At 38.9% G+C, this 15,312-nt stretch overlaps 1 protein-coding gene across 1 annotated transcript in view; it reads left to right on the forward strand.

Annotated features, from left to right (window-relative positions):
- The window catches only part of MSR1 (macrophage scavenger receptor 1), an 88,285-nt gene that overhangs the window by 14,395 nt on the left and 58,578 nt on the right, over positions 1–15,312 (forward strand). The window contains 2 exon segments of the mRNA XM_043969639.1: positions 11,800–11,913; positions 12,267–12,380. Coding sequence (XP_043825574.1) covers positions 11,802–11,913; positions 12,267–12,380 — 226 coding nt within the window. The 5' untranslated portion in view covers positions 11,800–11,801.

The following is a 15,312-nucleotide window of genomic DNA, read 5'->3' on the forward strand; positions in this document are numbered from 1 at the left end:
ACAATTCCAAAGGATTCATGAAGAAAATTGTTATTTACATCCAGAGAAAGAACTGATAGAGTCTGAATGCAGATCAAAGCATAATATTTTTCACTTTATATTTTTGCGTGGATTTTTTCCTTTTGGTTTATTCTTTTTTTAATAAATAAAAGTATTTTATTATTTTCCAGTTATGTATAAGAATAGTTTTCAACATTTGTTTTCATAGAATTTTTAGTTCCAAATTTCTCTCCCACTCTCCCTTTCTTCCCTTTTCCCCAAGACGGAAAGCCATCTGATAAAGGGTATATATGTGCAATCACATTAAACATATTTCTGCATCACTCATCTTGTGAAAGAAGAATCAGAACACAACAGAAAAACCTCAAAAAAGGGAAAAAAAAAGCAACCCCAAAGTAGAAACAGTATGGTTCAATCTGCACTCATAATCCACAGTTCTTTTTTCTGGATGTTGAGAACATTTTCTGTCATGAGTTCTTTAGAATTGATTTTGATTGTTGCACTGCTGAGAAGAGCCAATTCTATCACCATTGTTCATCACACAATGTTGCTGTTACCGTATGCAATGTTTTCCTGATTCTGCTCCTCTCAGTCAGCATCAGTTCATGTATGTCCTTCCAGGGTTCTCTGAAATCCTCCTGCTCATCATTTCTTACAGCACAATAATATTCCATTACATTCATATACCACAACTTGTTTAGCCATTCCACAATTGATGGGTATTCTCTTGATGTCCAATTCTTTGCCACCACAAAGAGAGCTGTTATAAACATTTTTGTACATGTAGGTCCTTTTCCCTCTTCTATGATCTCTTTGGGATATAGACCTAGCAGTGGTACCACTGGGTCAAAGGGTATGAACAGTCCCATAGCCCTTTGGGCATAGTTCCAAATTGCTCTCCAGAATGGTTGGATCAGTTCACAACTCCACCAACAATGCATTAGTGTTCCAATTTTTCCACAGCTTCTCCAACATTTATTATTTTCCTCTTTTGTCATATTCAGCAATCTAATATGTGTGAGGTGGTACCTCAGAGTTGTTTTAATTTTAATTTCTCTAATCAATAGTGATTTAGAGTATTTTTTCATATGGCAATAGATAGCTTTGATTTCTTCATCAGAAAACTGCCTTTTCATATCTTTTGTTGGTCTATTTCTTCTTTCACAACACTACTGATATGTAGATATCTTTTACATGATTACACACATATAACTTATATTAAATTCTTAACATCTTAGGAATAGGGGACACGAGGGAGTGAGGGGGAAAATTTGGAACCCAACTTTTAAAAAATGAATGTTAAAAATTGTATTTACATGTAATTGGGGAAAATAAAATATAAAAAAGAAAAAGAAAAGCACATTGCATTTGTTTTTGAAGTTTATTAGCACCCCCACCTCTTCCAGTCATTATCACTACTCCCTGTTGACATTTCCCCTTTTCTACCACTTCCTTAACTTCTAGGATACTGTTGACCAAAACACCAAATGTTTGGTTTTTCAGGAAAACCACTGCTTAGGTGGCAGGTAGAATGCATTTTTCCAAGGAATATTAGAGTATTAGTGACTTAAAAGTTGTCTGACAACAAGATTGTGATTAATAACTCCTCAACCAATCATAAGGTTTTTTTGCCACTTCTGACATTAACTTGTCATGAAATAGTCCTATCTCATTCTCACTCTGTATAAATACCAGCCAACCTCAAGCAGTAAGGGTCCATGATCATGATGAAGGTCTTGGATTTCAATTTCTTAGAGACCCCCTGGTCCCTCTAAATAAATAAAATACTGCTCATGCTTCAGTTGTACTTTGTTGATGACTGGAACATTTGTGGCTCACACTTGCCTAGTAGTGGTGTCACTGGGTCCAAAGGTATGCTAAATTTAGTGATTTTTCTAGATGGTACCAAATTACTTTACATAAGTATTAGACCAATTCTCAATTCCATGAATTGTACATTAGTGTCTCTGTCCCCCACAGCCTTTTCAACAATTCTCTCTCTCTCTCTCTCTCTCTCTCTCTCTCTCTCTCTCATTCTTTGCCAGCCCAATAGGTGGAAGGTAGAATCTCAGACTTATTTGCAGTTGTGTATCTCATTCTTAATGATTTGAACTATTTTTTCATACTATTGCTGAGAGATTGCATTTCTTCCTTTGAGGACTTCCTGTTTCTTCCCTTTAGCCATTTATCTATTCTGGTTTCTATACATTTACATCAGTTTCATATATATATATATATATATATAAAACCTTTATCAGAGAAATTCATTGCAAATTTTTTTCTCAATTGAGTTTTCCTTCTACTTCTGTGTTGATTTTGTTTGTGTTCAATTTCATTTTCTGTGAATTTTCATTAATCATGAACTCTTTCTCTATTTATAACTGCAAAAGTATATGACTTTTTGCATGAAAACTATGTAATAGTTTGGAGTTTATTGTGTTACATAGTGTGAAATGTTGATCTTAACCTACTTTCTGCCTATCAGCAAGCTTTCCCAGTAGGTTTGTGTGTGTGTGTGAAATAATGAATTCTTATTCCAGTAGTTGGGGTCCTTAACTACAACCTGCCATTGTTTTGTTTGCTTCGATATATTAGCTACATCATCAGTTTCTAGTGATTAGCTTTTCTATTTTTAAACCAGTGATAGTTTTGATGATTCATGCTCTGAGATATCATACATCTTAGTCTTTCTTCTTTCTAACTATTCTTGAGATTCTTGATCTTTTTTTTTGCCTCCAAATTAATTTTTGTGTTCTTTTTGCCCTAGTGCTGTAAAATAACCCTTTTGTGATATTTAGAATGGCAACGAATCTATAAATTCATTTAAATAGTATTGTCTTTTTTTTGTATTGACACAGTCCAACCAACTTATACTTAAGCAATAATCTTCCACTCTTCTCCCTCCAGAATAAGAATCCTCCCCTAGAGCCACTCTGGGTTTTGATAATCCAGGTTTGGTCTTATCTTGCTAAGGCCTCTAATGAGCTTTTCTGAACACTTCCAGCTATGCTGCCTCCCTATTCCCCTTTTCCTGCCACCTTCCCAGTTTCCTTTTATTTATCACTTTCCCCCACTGGAATATAAATCCCTCAAGTGCAGGGATGGGTCTTGCTTGGTTTTATTTGTATTATCAGTACTTAGGACAGTGCTTAGCACATGGTAAACACTCAAGATGTGTTTCATTTAGCTGGTTAGATAGATTTCCCCATATTTTCTACATTTTTTAGTTATCTTGATTAGATTTTTCTCTCTCCTACCCCCCCTTATTTATTTATTTATTTATTTTGGTGGGAAGGAGGATATACAGAAAGATTGATACCAATTTATGTGGGTTTCTTTTATATCCTATTTTTTTAACATTAAATGTTTCAATTAATTTTAGTTAACTCTACAGCTTTTTTGTTTTGTTTTGTTTTGTTGGTTTTTGTTTCTTTGTTTATTTTGTTGGGCAATGAGGGTTAAATGACTTGCCCAGGGTCACACAACTAGTAAGTGTCAAGTGTCTGAGGCGAGATTTGAACTCAGGTCCTCCTGAATCCAGGGCTGGTGCTTTATCCACTGCACCACCTCGATGCCCCAAACTCTATAGCTTTTTAAGGAAACTGTCTTGTTATCTGCAAAAGGTCATTTTGTTTTCTCTTTGCTTTTATCTATTCTCTGAATTTCCTTTTCTTGTCTTATTGCTATAACTAACATGTCTAGAAGTGTATCAGAGAATAATGGTGACAGTGAACATTTTTGCTTTATCCTGAAAAGAGTTATTGGAAAAGCTTCTAGGTTTTCCCATTACAGTGAATGTTAGAGCTTGGTTTGAAATCAGTATTATTTGCCATATTAAGGAATGGTGCATTTATTCCTTTATGCCTTTCAATAAAAACAAGTAAAACAAACAAAAAAGAAACAGGCACTGGGTTTTGTCAAAGTGTTTTTTTTTTCTTCTGCATCTATTGGTATGGTAGTGGTTTTTATTATTTTGTTGTAAATATGGTCAATAATGTTTACAGTTTTCCTAAGGCTGAACCAACCCTGAATTCTTGCATTTAATTCAATATTTTTGCATAAATATTCATTACAGATCTTGATCTATAGTTTTTCTTCTTTGCTTTAATATTTCCATAGTTTAGGATGGATCTGAGTTCAAATTCTGCTCCTGCTACAGTGATCTTGGGCAAGTCATTTTATTTCCTTGGGACTAAAGTTTGACCAGTTGGTTTCCCATATTTAAGGTCCATTTCCATGTGAATAGAGCTACAAAGGGATAAACACAGTGCATACTCTATCCCCAATTCTTAGTGTTCAGTACAGAGCCCAGCCCATAATAGGCCTTATCAAGTTTTCAGTGACAGCATAGTCCAATTTGGCTGAAACAAACAAACAAACAAAAAGATGTAGACAAGAATTGTACAGGATGAGAAGATGTGTGTTTGCATAGGCTGCAATCTGCACCAAAGGAAGGCATTTCCACATTGACAAACTAATAGATCCATTTAAGTATTCAAGTCCAGTTTGAGGTACCATGCCACAAGTTGGTAATGGCTGGGATCAATCTGATTTTAATATTTTTTTTTCCCAAACACCCATAGCAGTTTACCCACAGCATAGGGGTAGGAGTGGAGAAATGGGATTGTGGGGATGACCTGGGGATAGTCCAGTGTTTTGATGGACCTGTGGTCTCATCAGGGTGTGTTTTCCCTCCAGCAGAGGCTACAACCCATCCACGCCTGCTCAACTTGTGAGATTCATCTCCAGGTTTTCCCATAACCACACAACATGCTGAGTATTTCCTTCATATTCTATTGACACTACACAGATACAAACAGAGAATGTGGTCTGTCCATTAATTGTCCCTTGCTCTTGAGAGAATGTCCTTTAGGAGAATCTAAGCTCCCCAGGGTCAGAGACTGTTTTCCTTTCTTGCAAAGCAAAGTATTTTGCTTTGACCAGTCAGTTCCTCAGAGACTCCCCAACAGTCTAGAAATGTGTGGCACCTATAGAATTTCCTTTACTTTGAGTGCTGTTTTTAGAGGGAAGAGCACATGTCAGAGATGCAGACCACATGCAGATGCATGCTAGCTAGACCTAACCTGGTGTGAGTAAGATTTTCCCCATCCTTGAGTTATAAGAGATTTACCATAGTTATAAGTGATTTAATTAAGATAATAATCAATATATTAACTGAAAAAAATGTCCTTTATTATATTTAGATATTATTTTATTACAATTATATAAAGTCAATAGGTTAAGTCTCTCTTCTGACTAACTTTCTAATGTCAAGCATTAAGTAATATCACAAGATACAGTAGTCAGCAATACTATATTTTAGAGACCACAAGTGACATACTTGACTCAAGGCGTTCACACAGCTCTCCAGTGGCCTGCTTGAATAATAGGAGGGGATCATGCAGCATGACTATGACCCACCCTATTGCCATCATAAGACTGATAAGAGTATTGGAAGATGTTGGCATTTATGATCACATAGGCAGTTTCCCATATTTCCTAAGAATATACTTTAATTTTAGAAGTGCAACTAATTAAGTTTAATTCTATGTTATATAAGTGTAACTTTTGGAAGGGCATATAAACCCATGGATTTTGTAACTCTGGGTCTTTTAGGTCCAACCCCTGGATGACTGGCTTTACTGGGGGACTAAAATTCTCTCAATAAACCTATTTGCTTCAGCCTGGAAACTTTGTTGTTTCTGTTCTTCCATCATTCTTAGAAATTTTCCCGACACTGGAAGAGAACAATCAGCCCAACTCATAGCAAAATAGATTTAAAACTTGAAGGCACTTCAGGGCCTATCTAGTCAAATAGTAAAGGCTTATCAAGTACCAAGCATGTAGCCAGCATGTAGTACAGTGCTTGGTACATAGTACTGCAGAGTAAGAAATAATAATAAATGTTTTTTCATTCATTCATTCATTCATGTGTGATTGGGCCACTTTTTCCTCTAGTCATTTATTTCTCTGATGCCATCCTTTGCACCACTTCTACTCAAGGGATTGGGATTGACTAATCAGAAATGGGCAAAGGTCCCATTGAGAGCTCCTTGAGGATGGGGACTGTTTTTGCTTTTCTTTGTTTCCTCAGTACTTAGCACTGTTCTTGGCATATAGTAGGTGCTTAATAAATGCTTGTTGACTTACTGTTGAGGGGAGGAGTGGGCTCCAGGGATTGTAGAAAGGTGGAAAATGAAATCCTAAAAAGTTACACCATGGGTGGGTGTGGAAGTACAGAAACTCAACTTTGGAGAGGTGGACTGGAAAAATATGGATTGGTTAAGAAGTCAGTGGTCAACATAAACACTAGTAGAGGGTGTTCCAAAAGTCGTAGTGCAATTTTAAGCTTTGATAGCTTAAGAAAGTCTGTGGTAGGTTTAGTAGGAGTAGGACAGAAAGAAAGATGAAAGGACAAAAGGTTGTGGTTTAGAGAAAGGAATGAGAGACCATATGGTATAGTGGGTGGTGCCAAACTAGGAGTCAGGAAGAGCTGAATTTGAATGCTGCCTTTTACTGTATGACTCTATCTTTATATCTCTTCTATGAAATGAAAGTGTTGGATTTGATGTCTTACAAGATCCCTTCCATCTCTAAATCTATGATTCTATAAATGATGTAGTTCACATTATTGAGGATGAGGTCAATAGAAAAGCTGGTGACCTCTTAGGAAACCACTTAGGTGATGTAAGGGGTGTGAATGTTGAGATTGGCATTTAGGAATTGTATACTTCTGGTGCAGATGGAAACAATGAGGCATATGTGAACCATTTGGAGACATAAACTTGCTCTGGATCCTTCTCTGCCCTAGCTTTATCCTTGCTTTATGAACTCCTGATATTTTAACATTAAACCAAATAAGGGAAAGTTCAGTGTGATTAGATGCATGGCAAAAGGATACAGTCTTTAGAATGTGAGTCCCCATTGCAATCTCCATATTGGTAAAGGAACAACATCTACTCCACAAAGGAGAGTTTAGTGTTTTTCCCCCCTTAAATGGTACTAAATCGCCTTTCTCTATTATTAATGGTCCAGAAGACTAAGACCAGAAATAGTGTTAAAGCTACCTAGTCTTCTAAGTTTAAGAGCCAGCACCTGAGGAGACATTAGCTCCTTAGGCTTCACACATACTTCTGACAGCATGCTGGCATGTCAAAGAAACTGTAAACCAATGCTGTATCCTTGTTGAGTATCCTTTCCACATAAAAGTTAAGGGAACCTTCTTTTGTTAACTCTGGATGGTCTATGACTATCTCATTTAACTCCAACCCTAAAATTCAATCACTAGATTGGCTTGAATCAGACCTGACCTTGCACAAATTTCTACCTCACCATCCAAGTTTGTTTACAGGTCAGTAAAGATTTGACAGGAAGTAGAGAGTCAAGGAAATGTGTCGGTCCCCCTGAGAAAACTTGGATGTCAGCAGACTGCTCATAGGGTGCTTTGATGTTTGGTTCTAAAGAAGAAGAGCGAAGTCCATAGCAAGCAGTTTCTGTTTTGTCTAAGCCAGTAGGTGAGGTCAGGGAAAGATCTCTGGATCTGAAGCTTTGAAAACATGAACTTGGGTCCCTTACTCTGCCACTGCATGGCCTTATACAATCATCTCCCTCACCCATGGACCTTGTTTTCCATGTCTCAATAATGAAAATGTTGGGGGGCATCTAAGTGGCTCAATGGATAAAGCATTGGCCCTAGATCCAGGAGGACCTGAGTTCAAATCCAGCCTCAGACAATTGACACTTACTAGCTGTGTGACCCTGGGCAAGTCACTTAACCCTCATTGCGCTGCTCCCCCGACCAAAAAAATGAAAATGTTGGACTTGTCCTTTTAGGTTCTCAGTCCTATGATCCCAGGCCTGGCATGTCTGAAAACAGGCACTGGGATTATTTCCCTTTCAGATAAACCTTTTTGCTTTCAAAATTGATGAATGACAGATGGTCTAAGAAGAGGAGAGGCCTGGTAAGAAGATTTATATTGGCTATTTCTGTCTCTCAATCTCAACAGAAATCTGGTTTCTCTTTACCCAAAAAGAGATCTGAAAGCAATGTTCCTATGAGAAATAACAAAGCTTCTTTTGGATTCATCAACAAATGATTATAGGAAGTGAAAGTAATTCACAAAAATTGAATTAGTGGGAACCTCATGACCACTTTTGAAAATAAGGAATAACAAGAACTTAGTCAGAGTTTACACTGACTTACTGTCTTTCTGCCAATTCAAAGCTGAAGGGCCTGGAGTGTGGTGGAGTAAGGAAGGACTGACATTTTGCCTTGGGACTTGGCTATAGATGTTAGTTCCCAGAGCTGACTCTCCTCACATTTAAAGCTTTCCAAAGTGCTCACTTCCTTATTTCAGTGAGAGTACATGAGAAAGGGTCAGAAAAATGCCAAGGTTACTTGAACTTTAGCCATTGTAAGGTTTTAACAATTTTCCCTACAAAGTGTCATCCACTGGATAGCTCACTTGGCTTGGAGTCAGAACAGCTTGGCTGGAATTCTGCTCCTGCCACTTACAAGCTTTGTTGGTACTGAACCTCTAAGAGCCTTGGTTTTGTGATTTGAGAGAGAGAGAGAGAGAGAGAGAGAGAGAGAGAGAGAGAGAGAGAGATAAAGAGATAAAGAGAGAGAGATAAAGAGAGAGAGAGGGAGAGAGAGAGAGATAAAGAGAGAGAGAGAGAGGGAGAGAGAGAGAGAGATAAAGAGAGAGAGAGAGGGAGAGAGAGAGAGAGAGATAAAGAGAGAGAGAGAGGGAGAGGGAGAGGAGTACCAGACAGAAGGGTCTCCATGATTTCTGCCCAGTTCCAACATTCAAGAATCTGGGATAAGAAAATGGTTTTTGGTTACTTCAAGAGCAATGGAGAGAGGCACAGTGTGTAAACAAAAGTTTACAACATATTGATCACAATAACTTGGGGGCAAGAAGGACAGCATCAGGGCAGGGATGGCTGGAAAAGGAGGTGGGGGTGGTAGTGGGGATGGAGAAGGGCTGCCCAGGAATCTACCAACTGTTAGAAGATGTAGAGAACATCTCTGCAGCTCAAATCATGAGGGAAACATTTCACTAGGGAAAAACTAAACCCTTTGCATCAAGTTGTTCTGATAAAGGTCTCATTTCTAAGATATGTAAGGAACTGTTTCAAAAGATAAAACTAAGAGTCATTCCCCAATTGAAAAATGTGTCAAAGAATTTGAACAGGTGGTTTCCAAAGAAGGAAATATAAGTTATTAACAGACATATAGAAAATGCTTCCAATCACTACTAACAAAAGAAATTCATATTAGTACAAATCTGAAGTTCCACCTCACACTCATCAGATTGGCAAAGATGACAAAAACAGAGAATGACAAATGTTGGAGGGATGGCAGGGAAGCACATTGATGTGCTCCCTGTTGGAAGAGCAGGGAATGGGTCCAACCATTCTGGGAAGCAAGATGTAATCATGTCCAAATGTCCCTAAAGTGATCTTACTCTTTGGCTCAGCAATAACACTGCTGGGTCTAGGTGTCTGGAGGATTTAAGGAAAAAGAAAAAGAACCCACATGCATGCAGGATTTGTAGCAGATTTTCATTTGGTGGTGGTGGTGTTGTTCAGTAGCAAAGAACTAGAAACAAAGAGGGAGCCCATAAAATGGGGAATGCCTAACTAAATTATGCACTATGGATGAGATAGAATAGTTGTAAGAAATCCATAAAGAGATAGTTTCAAAGGAACCCGGAAAGACTTTTCTGGATGGTTGCAGAATAAGGTGAACAGATCTGGGAAAGCAATTTATAAAACAACAGTATAGTAAAGACAAAGAACATTGGAAGACATATAAATGCTGGTTTATTGTTAGTATGAATTATTTACGGTAATTATTATAATATGGATTATTTTATTATCGTGCTTTGCTTCAGGAAAGAGGATGTAGCCATTCCTCTTTTTGGAACTTTAGAGATTTCCCACTGCCTCCCTAAAAGAGCACACATCCCTGATCCTGACATTCAGGGCCCTCTGACATCTGGCACTGACCTCTCATGTAATCTCATACAATTCCACATTGGGTAATTCACATTCCAGGCTCAAAAGACTACTCTACACACAAGGAGGTCTGGTTAGACCGCAGTTTGTCTGAAAAAGATCTGGAGTTTTATCAGCCTGGGATATGACAGCCCTTAAGCAAAAAGGATCTTGGGTTGCATTAAGAAGGGCATAGCTTACAGCTTAGTGGCACAGTGGATAAAGCACCGGCCCTGGATTCAGAAGGACCTGAGTTCAAATCCAGCTTCAGACACTTGACATGCACTAGCTGTGTGACCCTGGGCAAGTCACTTAACTCTCATTGCCCACAAAAAAAGAAAGAAAGAAGGACATTTAGCTTTTGGCAATTGGGAGGTGATGAGAGTGTCTCTGTATTCCACTTTTATCACATATCATCTGGAGCCCTGTGTTCAGTACTGGATTCCACAGTTTAAGAAACTGAAGAGAGGAACAAGCAAGTACTTGAATATCTATCCCCAAGGATGATGCATTGAAGGCACTGGGCATATTTCACCCAGAGAAGAGAAGACTGGGGAGCATGGGATGGGTAATGGTAACTGTCATCAAGTAATATCTTCAAGGATGTCACATGGAGGAGAGATTTAACTTTTTCTGTTAGGCCTGAGAGGGCAAAACCTGGATCAAGGATCCAAATCTTCAATGCAGGCAAAAGCACTTTGACATCATGTAAAACAACAACAAAACAGCTAAATTGCCACCAATTAGAGCTGTCACAAAGAGGAACCATTTGCAATGAAAGGGAACAGGCTCCCCCTCATTGATCATCTCTATGCAGAAGTTGAATGACCCCTTTCAGGGAATATTATAGTGGAGATTCATTTTGTAAGTGTGTGCAACTAACAGTCACTGAGTTCACTTCCAGTGATTCTTCATTCTTTTCCTTCTCTCTGCCTTCACTGTGCCTTTGGGCACACTGTCCTTCCAAATGAAAGAGTGACCATCCATGCACCCACTGGACCCCCTAGGTTCCTTTGTACACACTGTCCCTCCCACCTGAGAGAGCGACCATCCATCCATCTACTGGATCCCAAATAAGGTGACAGACTGATTTAGAAAATTACAAATTGACATAATCTATGTTTTCTTTAAATTTTTTGGTTAATTATTTCCCAATTACATTTTCATCTGGTTCAGGTCATATTGGGTTGTATTCTGTCTGGGATATAATTTGACACCTCTGGTTTAAATACACTGTCTTGTTTTATATATAATACGTGTGTATATATTGGTGTTATGTATGTGTGTATATATACACATATATATCTGTTATATATAAACATATATGTATATATAGTTATTAATGTAACAATCATAAAAAATCCCTTCCTTGTAGCAAACAAATACATTCAAGCAACAGAGACTCTGAACATGTCTGAAAACCTAGGGGTGCTTCCTATCTGCCTGTCCCCCCAAAATGGGTGAATATTTTGTCTTCTTACAAGTGTGGGACAATTATTCTTCTCCCTATCCCCAGTATGGGGGTTATAAGCCTATGAGTACATGATTTTACTATATTTTCTTTAATGTAGAAAATAAAACAGCCTTTTACCATAAATATAACAGTTGGCTAGGAGAATGAATATGCTTAATTCCAGCACATTAATTTTTAGATTTCACAAGCCATTAAAACTGAATCATAATTATAAATCATAATTTAGCATTTTATGCCAAAAGAACTCCAAGGTAGCTTGCTCTGTAAACATTTCGCTTGTGTTGCATATGGGAATGCACTTTTCACCCTTTTTATTTTGGCAGTTATGGAAAAGTGGGATAGACTTCCCAATCAGCAGGAGGAGAACTGTACTCTGGATCCCTCTTCCGATTCAGTGAGCTTTGATGCCAGGACCATGACTGCGAAGCTTCCAGAAAGTGAGTCATGTTTAATGAGGTGGAAGCCTTGAATGTGCCCAGCTTCTGTGAATTCCATGGCATGAGCCTCAGCCTCATTGTCCCTGCCCCTGACATGCAGAGCCCATGACCCCTGCCTACTGTAAGATACCATCATAGGGTACAATGGCCAAAGCTTTATGCCCTGTCTGATGTCTGAGCTTACTTCCACTTGCTGACTTTCTTTGATTCTAGACTTGTCTTTTATTTGAAGAATACATTTGGAGAAAATGATAGCATGAAATTATTTTAAATATTTAATGTTCAGTAAGAGTTAAATTTGAGTTTTCTGGGCCATCTAACAAATTTTCTTCATTGTGCATCTTTCTAAATAGATTCTCCCAATGTCTTTGGTTTACAAGAAAAACTGAAGTCACACAAAATTGCACTGGTCGGGCTTTATCTCCTTATGTTTGGGGTTCTGATCCCTGTCACTGGATTTGTTATAGGTAAAGTATTCATAAGAGCTATAGTTTAGCAATATGGACTACAGGAAGCAGAGCCAAAGCCACTTCTTAAATGTTCCTGCCACTGTCTCTCTGTACTTAGGCAGGTCCCATTTGCAAACATGGGTGTATTTCATGTGTATGTGTGTATGTGTATTTGTGTGTGTGTGTGTGTATGTGTGTGTGTGTTTATGTGGATCCCTCAGTCTATGGGAGTCATGGTAGCCAAGACTTCAGCTGCTTCTGGCCACATCTACCCAAGATGTCTGCAGTTCTTGGTTGTATGTAAACTGCTCCTTCCCCTTTCTCAGAAGTACAAAGAAGAAGGTCAGAGGGAAGAGAAGGAGTATAGACAGTATTCCTTTGTCCTAACATGTGACTTCTGCCTCATTGGTGGGAAGACTCCACTGGATCCCTAGTGAAGAGAATATCTCTCTTTCTCTCTCTCTCTCTCTCTCTTCCTCTCCTTAATTTCTGTCTCTCTTCTCTCTCTCTCTCTGTCTCAGTCTGACTATTTCTCTATGTCTTTGTCTCTGTTTCTATCTCTTTCTTTCTGTCTCTGGTTCTCTGTCCTGCTTCTATCCCTCCTCTCTGTGACTGTGTCTCTCTCTCTTTCTCTCCCTCCTTTCCCCTTCTTCTCTCAGAATATCACTCTGGCATCTGAGTTTTCCAGAACTGAGCATGTTACTACCCTCTAAAAACAGAACAAGATGAACAAACAAACAAACAAAAAAGCCACCAAGTGGCTGCCTGTTCTTTAAAGGAATTGGCTCTTCCTACTCTAGCTCCAATCTACTTCTCTAGGCTTGTTGCTGGCCTTTATATTTGTAAGCACAGAAACTTGAGATAGAAAAACCCTTTAGGAAGCTTTTATAAAGAGAGTCTGAGTGAGAGGTGATGAGGGATGGAATTAGGCTTGTGGCCACTGGGGTGGAGAAAAGAGGAGATAGTGAAGAGATTTTATGGGGATCAAATCAGCAAGGTTCATCTAGGATTTGAATGTGAGGTGCAAGGGGCAGTCAGGGTAAGTGAAGAGTCCAGAATTACCCCCAACATGGTAAACCTGAAAAGTTATGAAAACGATGGATCCCAAAGATTTTCATGGCCTAGAACTTTGGGTGAAATTGAGTAAGATGGAATTTATTCATGATGGATGTAAGGACTCAATTTTAAGGTTTGTTTCTTTAATCGTCTTTACAAATCTCTTAGTGAGGATGCATGGTGAAATAGGAATCTGTCTGAAAATGATTGGGCCAGGTTGTTAATCACTGTACATTTATTTTGTATATATATACTACATGTACTTATAACTACCCAATGGTCATGGTAAGCAAGGTAGGATGAGTGCTCAATTTTTCCCAAGTCAAAGGATTTGTCTGAATATGCCCAGGGAATAGAATCTTCTATCTATCTATCTACCCACCCACTCACCCCTCCATCCATCCATCCATCCATCCATCCATCCATCCATTCATCCATCCATAAACATTTTATAAGTGCTTACCAAGATTCAGGCTTTAAGTGGGTGAAGCTTAACTAGTAACTCAGTCCTCTTCCCTTCACAAAAGTGTGGCTTCCTTTTAAACTTTATTTGCCCCCAGAAAGACTGACCCTCAGTATTCTTGCACCTTTTATCAAACTTGTGGTTTTGCTGCTGATGTTATTTTGGTTTGGGATTTTTTTTTATTATGAATATCTGGTTCTGGGATTCTTTCATCCAGTTTGCAAAGGTCCCATATCAATGTCTCTACATTTCCCTAATGGCCCCAGATCTTAGGTCCAGCCACACCTTTTCATCTGAAGCAAAGATTCAACTTTAAAAAGAGAGAGTTTCTTGCTCCCTTCCATGAGCAATGCATCAAACATGACAAACAGATTGAAGTTCCACTGGCCAACACTTGTTTCATTTGTCAAAACCTTCAAAACCAAAATATACATTTATAACAAAGGCTGCCGAGCCAGAGGGAAGCAGTGAGTCTAAAGTGTGGAATAACTAGAGACAGTCAATTTCCACCCTGAAGAGATAGGACAGGATGGAGGGAGAGACAGGAGGGGAGGGAGAGAAAAGATGGGGCAGGTAGAGGAAGAAGAGAAAATAGGAAGGACAAAAAGAGAGAGAAGGAGGGAGAGAGAGAGAGGGAGAGAGAGAGAGAGAGAGAAACACCAAAACACCTACATGGAGTATGGTGGGGGGAGATAAAGAATAAAAGAGAAGATGGACAGGACACAGAGAGAGAAAAACAAAGAGACACAGAGAGATACAGAAAGGGGGTGGAGACACAGAGACTGAAAGAGACAGAGACAGAGAAAGACAGGGGGAGGAAGAAAAAGATGGAAAGAGATGGAGAGACAAAGAGAAACAGAGACAGAAAAAGGAAGAAAGACAGAGAGACATTAGAGAGAGAGAGAGAGAGAGAGAGAGAGAGGCAGTGATGGATGAAGAGGAATAGAAGGGAGAAAAAGAAGACAGGAGGAGAGAGACAGAGACACAAGGAGAGAGAGACAGAGAAAGAAAGAGGAGAAGGGAGGAAGAGAGACAGAGACTGAAAGGAGAGAGGGAATGTGGAGAGAAAGACTGAAACAAAGAGAAGGGGGCAGAAGAAGAGACAGAAAGAGGTGTGTGTGTGTATGTATGTGTATGCATGTGTGTGTATACATGTGTGTGTGTGTAAGAATCTCTGACTGCTCTGAATTCATATTTTCTGTGTACAATGGCTTCTTCCTTCCTTCTACTTGCCTGGTTTCCTGGTCTACCCATAAACACTTCACAGGAAGCTGAGGAGGGGGGCTGCTCTTCATTCAGTGGGTTGGTCTCTCTGCCCCCTTCAGGGGCAGCCAAAGGCAGTCTGCATACTTATCTATTCACATGCCTTACCCTCCCTCTTAGCTGTTCTGTTTTTGCATTTTTACCTCAAATATTCACAATTCCTGGTGA

This window comes from Dromiciops gliroides, chromosome 6, assembly GCF_019393635.1.
Source record: "Dromiciops gliroides isolate mDroGli1 chromosome 6, mDroGli1.pri, whole genome shotgun sequence".
In the NCBI taxonomy this organism is placed as follows: Eukaryota; Metazoa; Chordata; class Mammalia; order Microbiotheria; family Microbiotheriidae; genus Dromiciops; species Dromiciops gliroides.